At 38.7% G+C, this 14,281-nt stretch overlaps 2 protein-coding genes across 3 annotated transcripts in view; one reads left to right on the top strand and one right to left on the bottom strand.

Annotated features, from left to right (window-relative positions):
• Positions 1 to 5,734, top strand: part of LOC134816556 (mediator of RNA polymerase II transcription subunit 14-like) — a 51,792-nt gene extending 46,058 nt beyond the window's left edge. The window contains exons 21-28 of one of the 2 annotated variants that reach the window (XM_063825451.1): positions 2,326 to 2,478; positions 2,643 to 2,734; positions 2,919 to 2,986; positions 3,140 to 3,254; positions 4,178 to 4,285; positions 4,425 to 4,556; positions 4,752 to 4,922; positions 5,055 to 5,734. In XM_063825451.1, the coding sequence (XP_063681521.1) occupies positions 2,326 to 2,478; positions 2,643 to 2,734; positions 2,919 to 2,986; positions 3,140 to 3,254; positions 4,178 to 4,285; positions 4,425 to 4,556; positions 4,752 to 4,922; positions 5,055 to 5,114 (899 nt within the window). In that variant the 3' untranslated portion in view covers positions 5,115 to 5,734. Of the gene's footprint in view, positions 1 to 2,325; positions 2,479 to 2,636; positions 2,735 to 2,918; positions 2,987 to 3,139; positions 3,255 to 4,177; positions 4,286 to 4,424; positions 4,557 to 4,751; positions 4,923 to 5,054 lie in introns of both variants that reach the window. The other variant, XM_063825450.1, reaches the window with a different exon arrangement.
• A 5,795-nt stretch (positions 5,735 to 11,529) lies between these two features.
• On the bottom strand, positions 11,530 to 13,245 carry LOC134816532 (carbohydrate sulfotransferase 15-like). The gene is made up of 2 exons (XM_063825418.1): positions 13,164 to 13,245; positions 11,530 to 13,018 (listed from the first exon to the last, which is right to left on the bottom strand). The coding sequence occupies exons 1-2, from the start codon at positions 13,182 to 13,184 to the stop codon at positions 11,552 to 11,554; spliced, it is 1,488 nt and encodes a 495-aa protein (XP_063681488.1). The 5' UTR covers positions 13,185 to 13,245; the 3' UTR covers positions 11,530 to 11,551.
• Positions 13,246 to 14,281: the final 1,036 nt, after the last annotated feature.

The raw sequence follows: 14,281 nt of genomic DNA, 5'->3' as shown, positions 1-14,281 counted from the left end.
CATGTCAACATTCTTTTACTTTTTAGAGTACTGACTGCTGATTTCAGCCGAATCAATTTGTCGTTTTAAATCCAATGATTCTAAATGGAATTTATGATTGAATTTTACTGAACAACTTTATCTTGATCTTACTTGCAGTTATATTTTTAACGGTTCATGTGATATATGACGGATAGTAATTAGAGATAGCAATGGTAATTACCCAACGAACCTTTTAATCTATATAATAAGTTTATCACTCCAAATCTAATAATATAAAATCATATTTCTAGCAGATGGCTAGATATCCGTTTCTCACCTGTTGGACGCGGAGTCCTTGCCAAAAATAGAATAATTACTCCTTCTGTACTTCATTGTTTCGACTACGTCTCACTGCAGGTTATCGGAGCGCTTTCGTTAATTTTTGTCTTGTAAGAACTGAAACTTAATACTTTATTCTAATCGATTCGTGCATTATGTTAGGATTTGCTATTCTCGCCACATTACTAACCCTAACTGAGTCATGTCAAGAGATCCGAGTCAAAGCAGGGGATGGGGGCATAGTACTCGGACGCAGCTTGGAGTTTAGTATTCCCCTGGACTTCCACATGGTAACGGAGCCTGCTGGTACTAAACATGAAGCGCCCGCTCTTCCCAACTGTCCTGGTGCTCCTTTTTCTTTTACTACCCGCTACAAAGAGATTATTTTCCTGGGGAGATTTCGTGGCAACTGGTGCAATACAACAGCTGATGGGATAAATGAGGCAGGAGTCTCAGCTAGCGTTCTCTATTTCAAAGATAATGCTGAGTACATAGATCCTTCTGATATCTCTGGTGCCGCATGTGATAATGCCATTCCACAGACCATGATCCCTGCATACATCCTGGCTACTTACGAAACGGTAAAACAAGTCAAAGAAGATCTGGAGAGTGGCAATTTTCCAGCTGTGTGGGCGGGATATGATCTGGGAATCGTGTTGCCAATACACTTCAACATAAACGACAAAACCGGGGCAGGATTAGTGCTGGAACATGTTAAAGGAGAGGGAGTGAAGTGGTATGACAATACAGTCGGGGTACTGACAAACTCCCCAACCTACTCCTGGCACATGAACAATCTCAGGAACTATCCTCACTTCCAGAGGAATGACAAAGGAAGAGAAGGGTTCAAATACTCTTCCGAGGGAGAGGACTACTCGTATGGCCCACAATGGACCGGATCTGGAATGTTGGGGCTACCTGGGGATTACACTTCACCTTCCCGCTTTGTTAAGGCTGCTACTCTTCTCGCCCTGGCTCCAAAACCTGCCACTACTAACGAGGCTATAGTCCAGGTTTTCCATCATATGGCCGCGGCTGATATTCCCTATGGAGTTGTGGAGACTGGCCTACTGGGTCGACCATCCTTCAACTGGTGGACTCTTGTTAAAGATTTGGAGCGGAGATGTGTCTACTACAGGGCTTACACTGACTTGTCAGTGAAGAAACTGTGTTTGGATGATATTTCTGGTGTGAAATCTGCTGTGAAGATGGAGGGGAGGTTTGAGGATGGGTTCAGGGACATTTCAGGAGAGTTGAAGGATTTTAACACTGTTTTACTTGATAGACATTCCGAGCTGTAAACAATAAACAGTCGTTTAAAACATTTGGGATAGTTTAGATGAAGACATTTCGGTTGCACTACAACTAGTTCCTGTACATTATTAAAGTTTGATATCTCATTTTCTCAAAAATAATGTGAAATATTTTAATACTTTATCACACTCTTGATTAAGTTGTGCCAAATTTGATGTTATCTTGATTTTGTACTATTTATTTTTCTATTAAAATATTTAATTAGTTTTTCGACTACTGATTTCAGCCGAATAAATTTGTTCATTGTTGTTTAAATCCAATTATCAAACTGTAATTCGATCTAACGATTTTACTTACAGTTATATTCTTAACGGTTCATGTAATGTATGATGAAAAGTAATTAGAGCTTTAGTGATTTTTAAATTTTCCCGTTTTTTGACCAGCTTTATTTAGTAAATTTATGAAAAGATATTATAACAAAAGTAGAAAACGAAAAGTGATTGGCTTCAGATTAAATCGAAAAATTAGAAATGCAGTTCTTAAACGGAAACCACCCAAGTTTTAGGAAAATCTCTCTCGATCTCAAATGACGCCACATCACGTGCACTGATATTACATCACGTGCACTGATATTACATCACGTGCACTAATATTACATCACGTGCACTGATATTACATCACGTGCACTGATATTACATCACGTGCACTGATATTACATCACGTGCACTGATATTACATCACGTGCACTGATATTACACTGACTCTCTCCAGGCCAGCCAGCCGGACAGTTCTCCCAGAGTCCAAACAACTCCAACAAGTCCAGAACACCTCGCCACTCCACTACCCTCTTTATCAACAAGCCTATGTTGAACACCCTACTTAACAACTATAACAACCCCTTTACCTGCGATAACATCAACACAAGTCAGTAACCAACACCTTATTTTGCCATATTTTACTGATTCCATTTGCTTATCTGTGGAATTGTCTATAAACTAGACTTCCTATTTCAGCATAAATGTGTTACTATATTAAGCTAGTAAAGTTGTAAAATTGTCTAGATGTAAGTTTATTGTTTTAAGCCGCAGACAAAAGAAGGTGCTGCGTTCTAGAGAATCTGATATCAGCATGCCTTCTGAAACGACACATCGCCAGTGCTATCCCTGATAAGATACGAAATGTTAGTGCTTTGATTAAAAAATATATATAAATAAATAAATTACAATTTTTTTTATTAATTTGATTGTTCTCTTGTTGTATATCACTTTATATTTGTTTATCAGTCCCCTCAATTCACAGTCCTGCATGTGAATTTGCTCAGAAATTTCTTAACAGCCCCTAAATATCAGTACCATACATTTCAGTTATTATCAATACGCAGTAACGAGCTAATGTCAACATCTCTTCTTCATTCCGACCTTTGCTTCTACAGGTAGAGTTGCTTCTACAGGTAGAGTTATGGATTTCAGTTAAGACGAAATCATTTTCCGGAAATTATTGTCGTTGTTTTGTCCGTTTCTGAGAAATCGTAAATGCATCAGTTTTATTTTACAGTCCATCATAATAACCTTGATGCCGACTTCAGGTTCAGTATCGAGCCCAATAATTTCCAGTCCTTACAACTTAGCGTTACTCCAACTAAAGATGGATTCTGGAACAAAAAAATGATCGATACGCTCGTCGCTTACTTCGCCGAAAAGGTAGGAATAGGACAGAACTTTGATGTTATTGGTTTTCTCGGCTGAGAATTAGCTTTTAGAAACGGAGTCAGAAAATTATTTCTGTCGAACGTAAATGGCGATGAGTTTGTTGATGCCAATCAAGTTTCAAACGTATGTCTCATTTACTGCGTTACTCTGGACTACCATGATTACAATTAACGATGTCTCATTTACCGCGTTACTCTGGGCTACCATGATTACCTTTAACGATGTCTCATTTACCGCGTTACTCTGGACTACCATGATTACCATTAACGATGTTTTATTTACCGCGTTACTCTGGACTACCATGATTACCATTAACGATGTCTCATTTACCGCGTTACTCTGGGCTACCATGATTACAATTAACGATGTCTCATTTACCGCGTTAGTCGTTACTCTGGGCTACCATGATTACCATTAACGATGTCTCATTTACCGCGTTACTCTGGGCTACCATGATTACAATTAACGATGTCTCATTTACCGCGTTACTCTGGACTACCATGATTACCATTAACGATGTTTTATTTACCGCGTTACTCTGGACTACCATGATTACCTTTAACGATGTCTCATTTACCGCGTTACTCTGGACTACCATGATTACAATTAACGATGTCTCATTTACCGCGTTACTCTGGACTACCATGATTACCATTAACGATGTTTTATTTACCGCGTTACTCTGGACTACCATGATTACAATTAACGATGTCTCATTTACCGCGTTACTCTAGACTACCATGATTACCATTAACGATGTCTCATTTACCGCGTTACTCTGGGCTACCATGATTACCATTAACGATGTCTCATTTACCGCGTTACTCTGGACTACCATGATTACCATTAACGATGTCTTATTTACCGCGTTACTCTGGACTACCATGATTACCATTAACGATGTCTCATTTCAGATCGCCGTTAATCCTTTCAAGTACAATGCCCTGATTAGTTTTCTGCGTATTTTGGGCGCACCTAAAGACATCTTACAGCAATTCATCAACATCATGACACTTGAACTGGTGGGTTTACATATTAAAATGAATCTACATCAGTTTAGTTGAACAATTTAAGTTATTAAATAAACCACAATCCACAGTAATTGTAAATAAATAAAATCACTCTACAAAATGAATTTAACTCTGACTTTTTCCCTCCCAGGAGCCCAACCCACGCTTCCAATGGAACTTGAAGTGGTTCCCACTCGTTCCTCCAGTTGTCCAGTCTACCAACAATGTTTTACAGCCCGGCATGTGCGGTGCTCTCTTCTCCAATCACAAGATACTATTTTTTGTGAGTCAACAATTCTTGTTACGTTTTTACGAGAAGAGAGAAATTTTGGACTTTAAACATCACAACATTGTGGCTCATAAATATTGTTCCTATCCAGATATTACATCAACGATCCACATTGGTATATGAATAATTAAAGTCAAAATTTCGCTTTCAAAAATCGGTTTCAAACATAATCTTCTATTTCATTTTCAGATACAACTAGAACACCCTCAACGACCCAATAATCCGGTAACAATTCCCATGGTATTTGAGTCCCAGACCGGCACAACGAAGAGGGCCGGAGCAGAGCTAATGCCAAACGATTACATGGCCCAGAGATTCAGAATCACTTCAGACATGTTACTGCTCAGATATCTGAACAAGGTAAAAATTCTCAATGTTATCACTGGTGTCGTTATATTATACATTTGAGTATTTTCTGTAGTCGTCAGATGCCATTTCCTTAATGATCATATTCGCACAATCTTCAACAGTCAATACCATTACTTTTCTCAGGAGGACAGCCTGGTCCGGGTTCTATCTGTAACTACATCGTGGAACTGCTCCAGCAGTTAGACCCTACCACCCCTGTCGGCGCTTAACCCGGAGAATAACTATTTATTAACATCATGCTTAGACTGGAGAGTATTTTGACAATCTAACATCACTCATTGGTTCACGGTCACTTGGGTGCATTCGGGGTGTTACAGAACGAACACATATGACGAATTTAATGGCTCTCTGAAAGTGGAAGTACAACTTTTCCCTTTCTACCCAGAGACTTCAAGTTACGGCTGAGAATTGAGATATTGCGTTCGTCCTAATAATTTTAATTGCCGCTGACAGCTTGTTGTTCTTGAAATTCGAATATTTGTATTTCAAATGTTTCCCAAATCTGATATTATTGATGAAATGCTGATAAAGGGACAATATTGGCGAATGATATTATACTTGGATGATATATTTGGGGATGAAAACCCATGACAATGCAAACTGATCAGCCTTGGGTGAATCACGAGGCAAATTCATTTATTTTGGTATATATACGTCGACATTTCCGTTGTGCGTGGTTACTAAAATATCTCAAATCGTATTACTATTTATGTTTTGCCTTTAATTTTATTCAGTTTAATCCATTTTATGAAAAACTTGTTTTGATTATTTTTCTCCCCACTCCCGCCTCTGATAAATAGCGATCACGAGTTTTAAATGCCTCACCTGACCATCTGCGCGGCGCTCTTTCCACTTCTTGCATATTCGTGAGATAACCGAGCAATATAATAATAATAGCAGACTAGGTAACCTTACCACTTACAAAATTAGCAAAAGGTCGAGTTGTATGTGGGTCTCCTGTAGCTATGCATTGCAAGCGTGCAGAAAGGACGAAAAATGGATAATTTCTCGCTTAAAATGCTTCATGCCTATAAGTACACTGTACAACATCTATAATAATCTTGATCAGATTTAGACACAACTTTTGGTATCCAAATTATAATATTTGAAGGACCAATTTTTTCAAAATGTTCAGGTTCAAAATTAAATAACTGAACTATGGACGTTGTTGGTTGTGGCCTGTGGACCAAAAACTATAAAAACTGAAAAGAGAGAGCGCGGCGACTAAGCGCCGTTAACAGTGAAATAAAATTGCTGCACGGTGGAATTATTTTATTCTTGACATACGTTGCATGTATCAATTTTATTCACATTTTAAGACAACTTTTGGTATAATTAAAAATAAATTTATCGAATAGAAATCGCAGAGTATATAGCAAGCTAGGTAATAACTTGCTTGATTCTACACTTAATACTTAGAATTAACTTGATTGACGATATGTCAATCCTTCACAGCCCAGCTACGTTGTAGGTTTATAACCTACCAGGACGCGCGCCGAGTTGGACTCGTCAACTAATGTTGTTTGGAATAAATATTCAACGAGTATCACATATCACTTGACGGATGTTATTAGTCTAAATTTCGCCAAAGTACCGCGCGCCGTTTTTCTCGAAATATTGTCCGAGATAAGTACTACAAACAACAAAGTAGCGCACGCAGCGCCGGGTCAGTCCATTGACAATGGACAACATATCACCACACACCAATCGCCCGTTAAGCCAATTTTATTTGACATCCGTAATCCGGGACGCCAGTACCTGCACTGTGCGCAGCACTCTTTTCTAGCCTCCTGGACAGGGAATAGAGTAGTACATAATAGTCTAGCAATTAAATTAAATAACCTAGCAAGCAAATAGACTAGCAAGCTAAGTACAAAGTGAACAATGGATTAGCAAGCTAGGTAAAAAGAAAGCAATACTAATTTTGAAATGATTTTTGCATATTGCTCTAACAAGAGCCGTCGGCCTCGAGCTTACATAGCAGTAGCGCGCGCCCACGAAGACTCATGGCGATGTGAAATTTTTGCAGATACAAGATAAGATGCTAATCTGTATAAATATTTGTTTATAGCCCTTGACCATTGTTAATGATCAGGCCCGGCGCGCGCTACTTCGTAGCACTTGCCATCGGGCCAACATTGCATTTCGAGAAGAAAGCGGCGCGCGCTACTTCGAAGAAATTTAGACGAGTAACATCCGTCAATTTCCAGAGCAGCTCACGATAGCCAAGATACAACTCGCATATTTTTCATTCCTCCTACTGTCTTAAAACTTGATGGATATTACTCGTCTAAATTTCTTCGAAGTAGCGCGCGCCGCTTTCTTCTCGATGGCAAGTGCTACGAAGTAGCGCACGCCAGGCCAGACCATTAACAATGGTCAATCTTAAAACGTATTCGATTGGATAGCTACTTAAGTACTTAAGGCCACAAGAGGGGGGTGGGTCCGAGGTCGAAAAAACGTTTTTTGCCAGTTGGCAGACCACATACTATTTGATTGTATCACGTGGTGACCCCCACTGTCGCTTCACTGTAGAGTTTCTACGATACAGGGGGAGCCGCGCACTCGTGCGCGGCGGGTCATACAACGTATGACAACTATTTGACGGATGTTACTCGTCTAAATTTCTTCGAAGTAGCGCGCGCCGCTTTCTTCTCGAAATGTTAGCAAGTGCTACGAAGTAGCACGCGCCGGGCCAGATCATTAATAATGATCAACATACTATCTGACGCTTGCACACCACCCTTAGCCCCCCAGAGCGCCTAGTTTGTCGTAAAATTGAGGTTAACTATTGCCTTTTTAATCAGTTAACCTCACAACATTTGGTTGCTCTCATCACAAGTTAAACTTATCAATGGGTATCAATTGGCCATCCAATGTGAACAGAACTATTATATGTCCTTTATTTGTTGGAAAATTGAGGTTAACATATTTTCTCAGAATCAGTCTTTTGACTCTCCTGAACAATTTATTTACCACCTCAAAAACCTATTTTCAATCTTCTCCTAGAGCTTTTATCCATTTCACCTCAAATTTGGAACTTATGTTCCTGACATAAATTTAAAAGTTTGTTATGTAACGATTGTTGTAATTTTGCTCCTAACTCTTTTTATGAGGTTTACCATTTTAAATTTTGTAAATTTTGTAACCCGCACTCATGGTTAACCTCATATCTCAGCTTTGGAGCAAGATATTATAAATCGTTACATAACAAAAACTCAAAATACCTTGAAGAACATTGTTGCCAAGTTACAAGGTTCTAAGTCATAAACTGAAAAAGAAGATAGATTTTGAACACAATTTCATTTAAAGTTTTCATTTACAATGACAGGTAAACCTCAAAATTCAACGCGCGATATCTTCAAATAGTAAACTTTGTTTTCGGTTTTTCGGACACACCCGGACAGGGGGAGGGTTGACGGATGTTACTCGTCTAAATTTCTTCGAAGTAGCGCATGCCGCTTTCTTCTCGAAATGGCAAATTCTTCTTGATGGCAAATGCTACGAAGTAGCGCGCGCCGGGCCAGACCATTAACAATGGTCAAGGGGAGGGGGGTGGTCTGAAAACCTGCAATTTTGGCGGACGTCCTAAGTAGATTAGATGGCCCCTAATACATTTTAATTAAAAATCGAGCGCTACAGCATCAATTATTTTAACTTTAAACTGGTAAAACGCTGTTTTGCGAAAGCTTTGGGTGAGAGGGCCAAATGTTTCGTGGCTCAAATTTTTGGCAACTAAGGTATAGGGATTTTGGATTTTAAAACTATCCCTCCTGCATATTTCAGGAGGGATGACAAGTCATTAACATAAATTTCAGAGGCGGCTATTGAGGGCGTCCAGGCGTCCGTGGACGCCCTAAAATTATTATCTGGTGGCTGGTGCTTAAAATAGAAATAGTAATTAGTAATAGTGTTAGGAAATAACAAATCGCAATATAAAGCTCTTTATTCGCTATCATACGTTTTAATGTAAGTGCACGCATGATCTTCGTGAAATTTTGTGTTGTAGGGAGTCCAACCCTTCCATTGGACTACTCAGCCGCGCAGTTTTAACACATAGTTAATTGTAAACGTTACAAAGCACATCGTGCGCATCCCACTACAGGTAATCTATTATGATTTGCCTCGATTTGAGGGTCCAGGACCCTTTGCAGTTTGAACTATTGACTGCTATGATACTGTGCGGCTAAGATCGTACACGTGTGGTGTCCTGTTTCAACCATGTTATAAGTTTTTGTTTTTGTTTGCTGTCGCCTGTGAAGTGTTACACATTACATATAACAAGGCCCTGTGTGTCATGTAATCGGTAGTTTGGAGGGATCAGCTTGAGCCGGCTCCCAAGCCCCCCTCCCAAACAAAACTGCCAGCCAGCTCCCACGAGCCGCCTCTGATAAATTTTAAAAAGGTCTGGTGATAGGGGGTGTCCTTACTTTTACTACTTTAATATCAATTTTAGGGGACAAGAGTTTGGAAATTGTATATTATGGTCAATTGAGTTTTTGTACATATCACTTAAGCAATTGAAGAAGTTATTCCAAAGCATGTCATTTTGTGCAGAAGGAGGTCCCTACGTACAGTGTCAAAGGCCTTCTTTAGATCAACAAAGCATGCATAGAGAAGAGCTTTTTAATATTTTGTGTATTTGACAATGACTGTCTTAAGTATATAATAGCTTCACTTTGCATTTTAAGAAAAGATCATTTCTTACTGTTAACAAGATTGCTGTGCTTATTGCGTTGCTTGAATTATTCACGTCTGAGAATATTGTTGCAGTGCTTACTACCTAGCCAGTTTGCTAGCCTATTAAGGTTGCGCCTCGAGGAGTTGACTTGTGAATTTTTAGGAGGTTTTTCTCAATTTTAACAGTATATCAGCAGCACTGTGGAGACAGTTAGTAATTGCATCGTTCAGTTCATAATTCAATGTTCTCCAGGTTATTGGCAATTTCGGGAGAGTTAAGGGCTGTTTTTAATAGTGAGTGGGAGGTGTTGCTGTCCCACTTATAGCCACATGGCAAATTAGAAAAGTCTGGGAGCTGGAATTTGGCAACAAATGGCTCAAATGTAGTGAGTTTCAAGACTAATGGACATAACAGTGGTCAGAGTATGATGTAAACTTTTTTACTTGGAGAGAGTTTACATGATCTCTTGCCCACAAGATTATTACAAAATGGTCAACCACACTGCTTCCTTTGTATTTGTGACAGGTAATTTTTCCAGTGGTGTCCCAGTTTGGTAACGAAGGGCCCCGCTGACCCTGCTGTGCGTGGGGGGGGGGGGGGGCCATCTTAGGGGCGCAAAATCGTTGTTTGAATGTAGGACAATTTTGAAAAACTTAACTGAGGTACTAGCAAAACTGAACGTTTTGCTCTAGAAACACACTTTTTTAGAGATTTTACCTGCGCGTGCGTATCCTCTAAAATCACCTAATTTGTTCAGTTTTAGAGAAGGGCGCCAACATGGGGACGTATTTTCGGCGGGGGCGCCAACAGGCAAAGTTACGCCACTGTGGCAGACGTGGCTCGTGGGAGGTGGCAGGCAGTTTTGTTGGGTGTCCAATCAACGGACTGGGGAGGGGAGGGGTGGAGGGACTTGGGGCTGGCCCAAGCTCCCTCCAAACTACCGATTGCATTACACACAGGGCCTCATGTTTCCAGTTCTTACACTTTTGACATAGTCTGATACAGATGGTGTCAAGAGCAGAGAAGATCTTAGCAGTATAATCTGGATTTTTCTTGACATAGGACGAGTATGCAGGGCTAATATAGTAACATACTAAAAATAGATCAAAATCAAGTTTTTAAAAGTTGTTGTCAAGTTTAACAACAATAATATCGTCAGATTCACTACAAGGCACGTGACAGGAAACACCTTTTCTTAAATCATTTTCAGCAAGAATGTAGACCCCTCCTGAGCGAGAATTTGTAAGGTTGCTCATCTTACTATATATAAAGCGAGACGATATATATATAATATGGATATATGGATCCGTGCCATTTTACTGACACCAGGGCATCAACTTTAACGCAACTTTCCGCAAAAACCGTAAAAGATATACAGCTGAAACTTTTTTGACTGGGTCAAATGCTTTAATGGCCTTCAAATCAGCATGAAAAAATTAAAAATTGGCCAAGGCATAAGACTTTTAGTGCCCAAAATTTGGACTCCCAAGTGATGTCAAAAACGCGAATTAAATAGGTAATAATTATTTTATTCTCTCGAGTCTTGACACCACTTTAGGGTAGACGGGTTCCTGCTAGTGCTATTAAAGGGAAGGTATCCTTCGATTTTAACTTGCCTCTTAGTTTCTTGGAGACACAGAATGTTAGCTTGTTTAAGGATTGTCAGGAATTCTTTATTTTCAAATTTTTTAGATCCGTCTCGTTGGCTGTCCTGATTGTTCCAGGACATCACAGCGACTACTATATAACTGAGTATGTATACAGTATTTTCATATCTGTAATTCATCATTTGTCTGTACACTTAGTTTGAATAAAGAAAACTCCATATTCACAAACCTATAAACTAACTGTATTAAAAAGCTGATATGTTGGTATTAAAAGCGAAATGATAAGCATTTGATATAACTAAAAGCAACAGTATTTGGTAATATATCATCATTTAAGAATTGAATAAATATTTTGAATTTTGCAGTAACAATGCCAGCTGAGAATTATAAGGACCATAGAAATCACTCAGTATCTGCTTAGTTTTAGGTAATATATCCCCAACCTCATTTTTCAGTCCAGTGTTAGTATTTCCAGTTTTTGAATCTTCAATAAATTTCTGCAAATCCTCTGGGACCGACACCTCAATGTGATTAAATACTGTAGTAAGAATATCGACTGGGTGTAAATGATATTCTTCTAGAGTTAATATCAATAGATTGGTTCCAAATGCTTCCAGAAAGTCCTGGACGAAGCACACATAAATCCCTAGCTCAAGTCGTATTTTAACAGTGTTCATAGCACGTGAGGGATAACAGCATGACCTAAGTTTATTTGATGTCAGACATGAATTAAAAAATAAAACTTCTTTAACCACTTCAGTGTGAAATGTTTCAGGAGTACGAACCTCCGATTTTTTAAGCCAGAAATAGAGATACTCAGAGTACAATCGGTCAATTGGATCTCTTAATATTCCAATTATTTTTGCATCTGGCGTGACAGAGTGAATTAGGTCTCCATTCGAATATGGTGGTTCATCTGCCTTCGGGTATCTTCTATCCCATCCCGCTAAGTCCCACAACAAAGATGGTGTTCCATCCACGATTTGAATTTTTAAATTTGTCTTCACTCTCTCAGCTCCAGTTCCCTTCAAAAACTTAGAAAATAATTCCTTATGTGATCGACGCTTAGGGTCAGCAAACAACCACTTATTTCTTGCTACTCGACTCCGTGCCCAGTAATGATACTCCTTGGGAGGATCTCCATCAGCATGAGTTTGATAAGTTAGCTGAGGATGTCTCATCATCTTCACGAACAGATCAGTTGTACCACACTTAGGCATACCAGCGATGTAAACCGATGCCAAACATTTAAACTCATCCTTATTATACCAACAGAAACTTTTGTAATCAGGAAGATATTTTTCCGGAAGAAGATCAAATATGTCCTTTGATTCTTTGATAAGAACAGACAAGCCTTTTTGAGATGCATCTTTCTGGTGAATGTTATTTTCATTGGATGCACTATTTTCATTTAAAACTAAGTTAGGATCTGTAACGTCTTTTTGAATTGTTTGCTCTTTATCAATCCTATTAACCCTAATATCTCGAATGTTTGATTTTTCATCACTTGATTTATCATGTGGCAATAACTCTTTATCAATTTTGTTGGTCCCATGTTTGGGCAATGAGTTATCATCTCCAACCACAAGATCTTCTTTCACTGCCAACTCTTTCTGAGGCATTCGTTCTATAAGAACATTAGTTTCACTTAGATCCACTTGATTGTTTCTGTAGATTAAGCCTCCAGTTCTTGATTGTTCATGTTGGGAAGTGTTTATTAATAAGCCTCTCCCGTCGATGATGATTGTGACGACTTCAAGAGATAGCAACGCAGCTGCAATCAAAAATAAACATTTAACCTGAAATTTTGATATCATGATATTATTATTGCAATGGAAAGCTGAATTACAAAATGAGAAAACCCAAGAGGGCGACATGAGATAATATGTTTTCGTAACAGTAATCAGCAATGATTTAATTGTCTTTAATAAAGCAAGAGCTTACCATTTTCTTTAGCTTCCTCATCCTTACGAGATGTTGTCGGAATTTCTAATCAACGATTTTTGAATATTTCATCCTCCAACCTAATGAAACTGTTTATTTAAATTATATGTGATATATTTTCCCACACATTGAATTTACTCATATCATTGATAAACGTCTTCTTTCCGTAGTAATCCGTCAAAATAACGAAAATCGACAGATTTATTAATTGTATTACTCAAATTATTTATATGGTAAAACTAAAGTCGTGCAGTTATTTTTGTTTTATAATTATGGTAAAATCAACTTTCTTTACAGGACAGTATGTATTGATCTAATCACGTCCAATGCTCAATACTATCATTCATTTGGTAACTTTAACAAAACTAATAATTACACTAAAATTCACAACGAAATGTTCAAAATCTAAATTTGTTGCACTGCATCTCGTATCAAACAAATAATGACAACAATTTGATTTGCAGACTCTCACTTCGTCGCCAACTATGAAATATAAATAAAGATTTGACATATTATGACAGAAATTACCTAATAAAAAAGGACACAAAAAAGCAGGCTACAAGAAATAATAAAAGTTTCAATGAAAAAGGGTTAATGTTAAACATTATAATAAACACTGCACAAATGGACATTACGTCAGCTGTAAGACCGGACAAAAGGGGCTTTCAACCATGTGCAGTGATACGTAAATAGTTATACTTATTTATACGTGTAACTGCTTGCACTACAACTGAGCTCGGCTTATCTTTTATACATTGCAAGGTGAGATAAGATTTACACTTATCTGCCTGTTATACAAGAAATGTACTCTACAAAGTACAAATAACAAGCAGGTAGCAGGTAGCAGGTAGCAGGTAGCAGGTAGCAGGTAGCAGGTAGCAGGTAGCAGGTAGCAGGTAGCAGGTAGCAGGTAACAGGTAGCAGGTGGCAGGTAGCAGGTAACAGGTAGCAGGTAGCAGGTAGCAGGTAGCAGGTAGCAGGTACCAGGTAACAGGTAACAGGTAACAGGTAGCAGGTAGCAGGTAGCAGGTAGCAGGTAGCAGGTAGCAGGTAGCAGGTAACAGGTAGCAGGTAGCAGGTAACAGGTAGCAGGTAGCAGGTAACAGGTAGCAGGTAAC

This window comes from Bolinopsis microptera, chromosome 6 (assembly GCF_026151205.1).
Source record: "Bolinopsis microptera isolate Bmic1 chromosome 6, MBARI_Bmic_1.0, whole genome shotgun sequence".
In the NCBI taxonomy this organism is placed as follows: domain Eukaryota; kingdom Metazoa; phylum Ctenophora; class Tentaculata; order Lobata; family Bolinopsidae; genus Bolinopsis; species Bolinopsis microptera.
The sequence above is the reverse complement of the archived record's forward strand: the minus strand, read 5'-3'. Positions and strand labels throughout refer to the sequence as shown.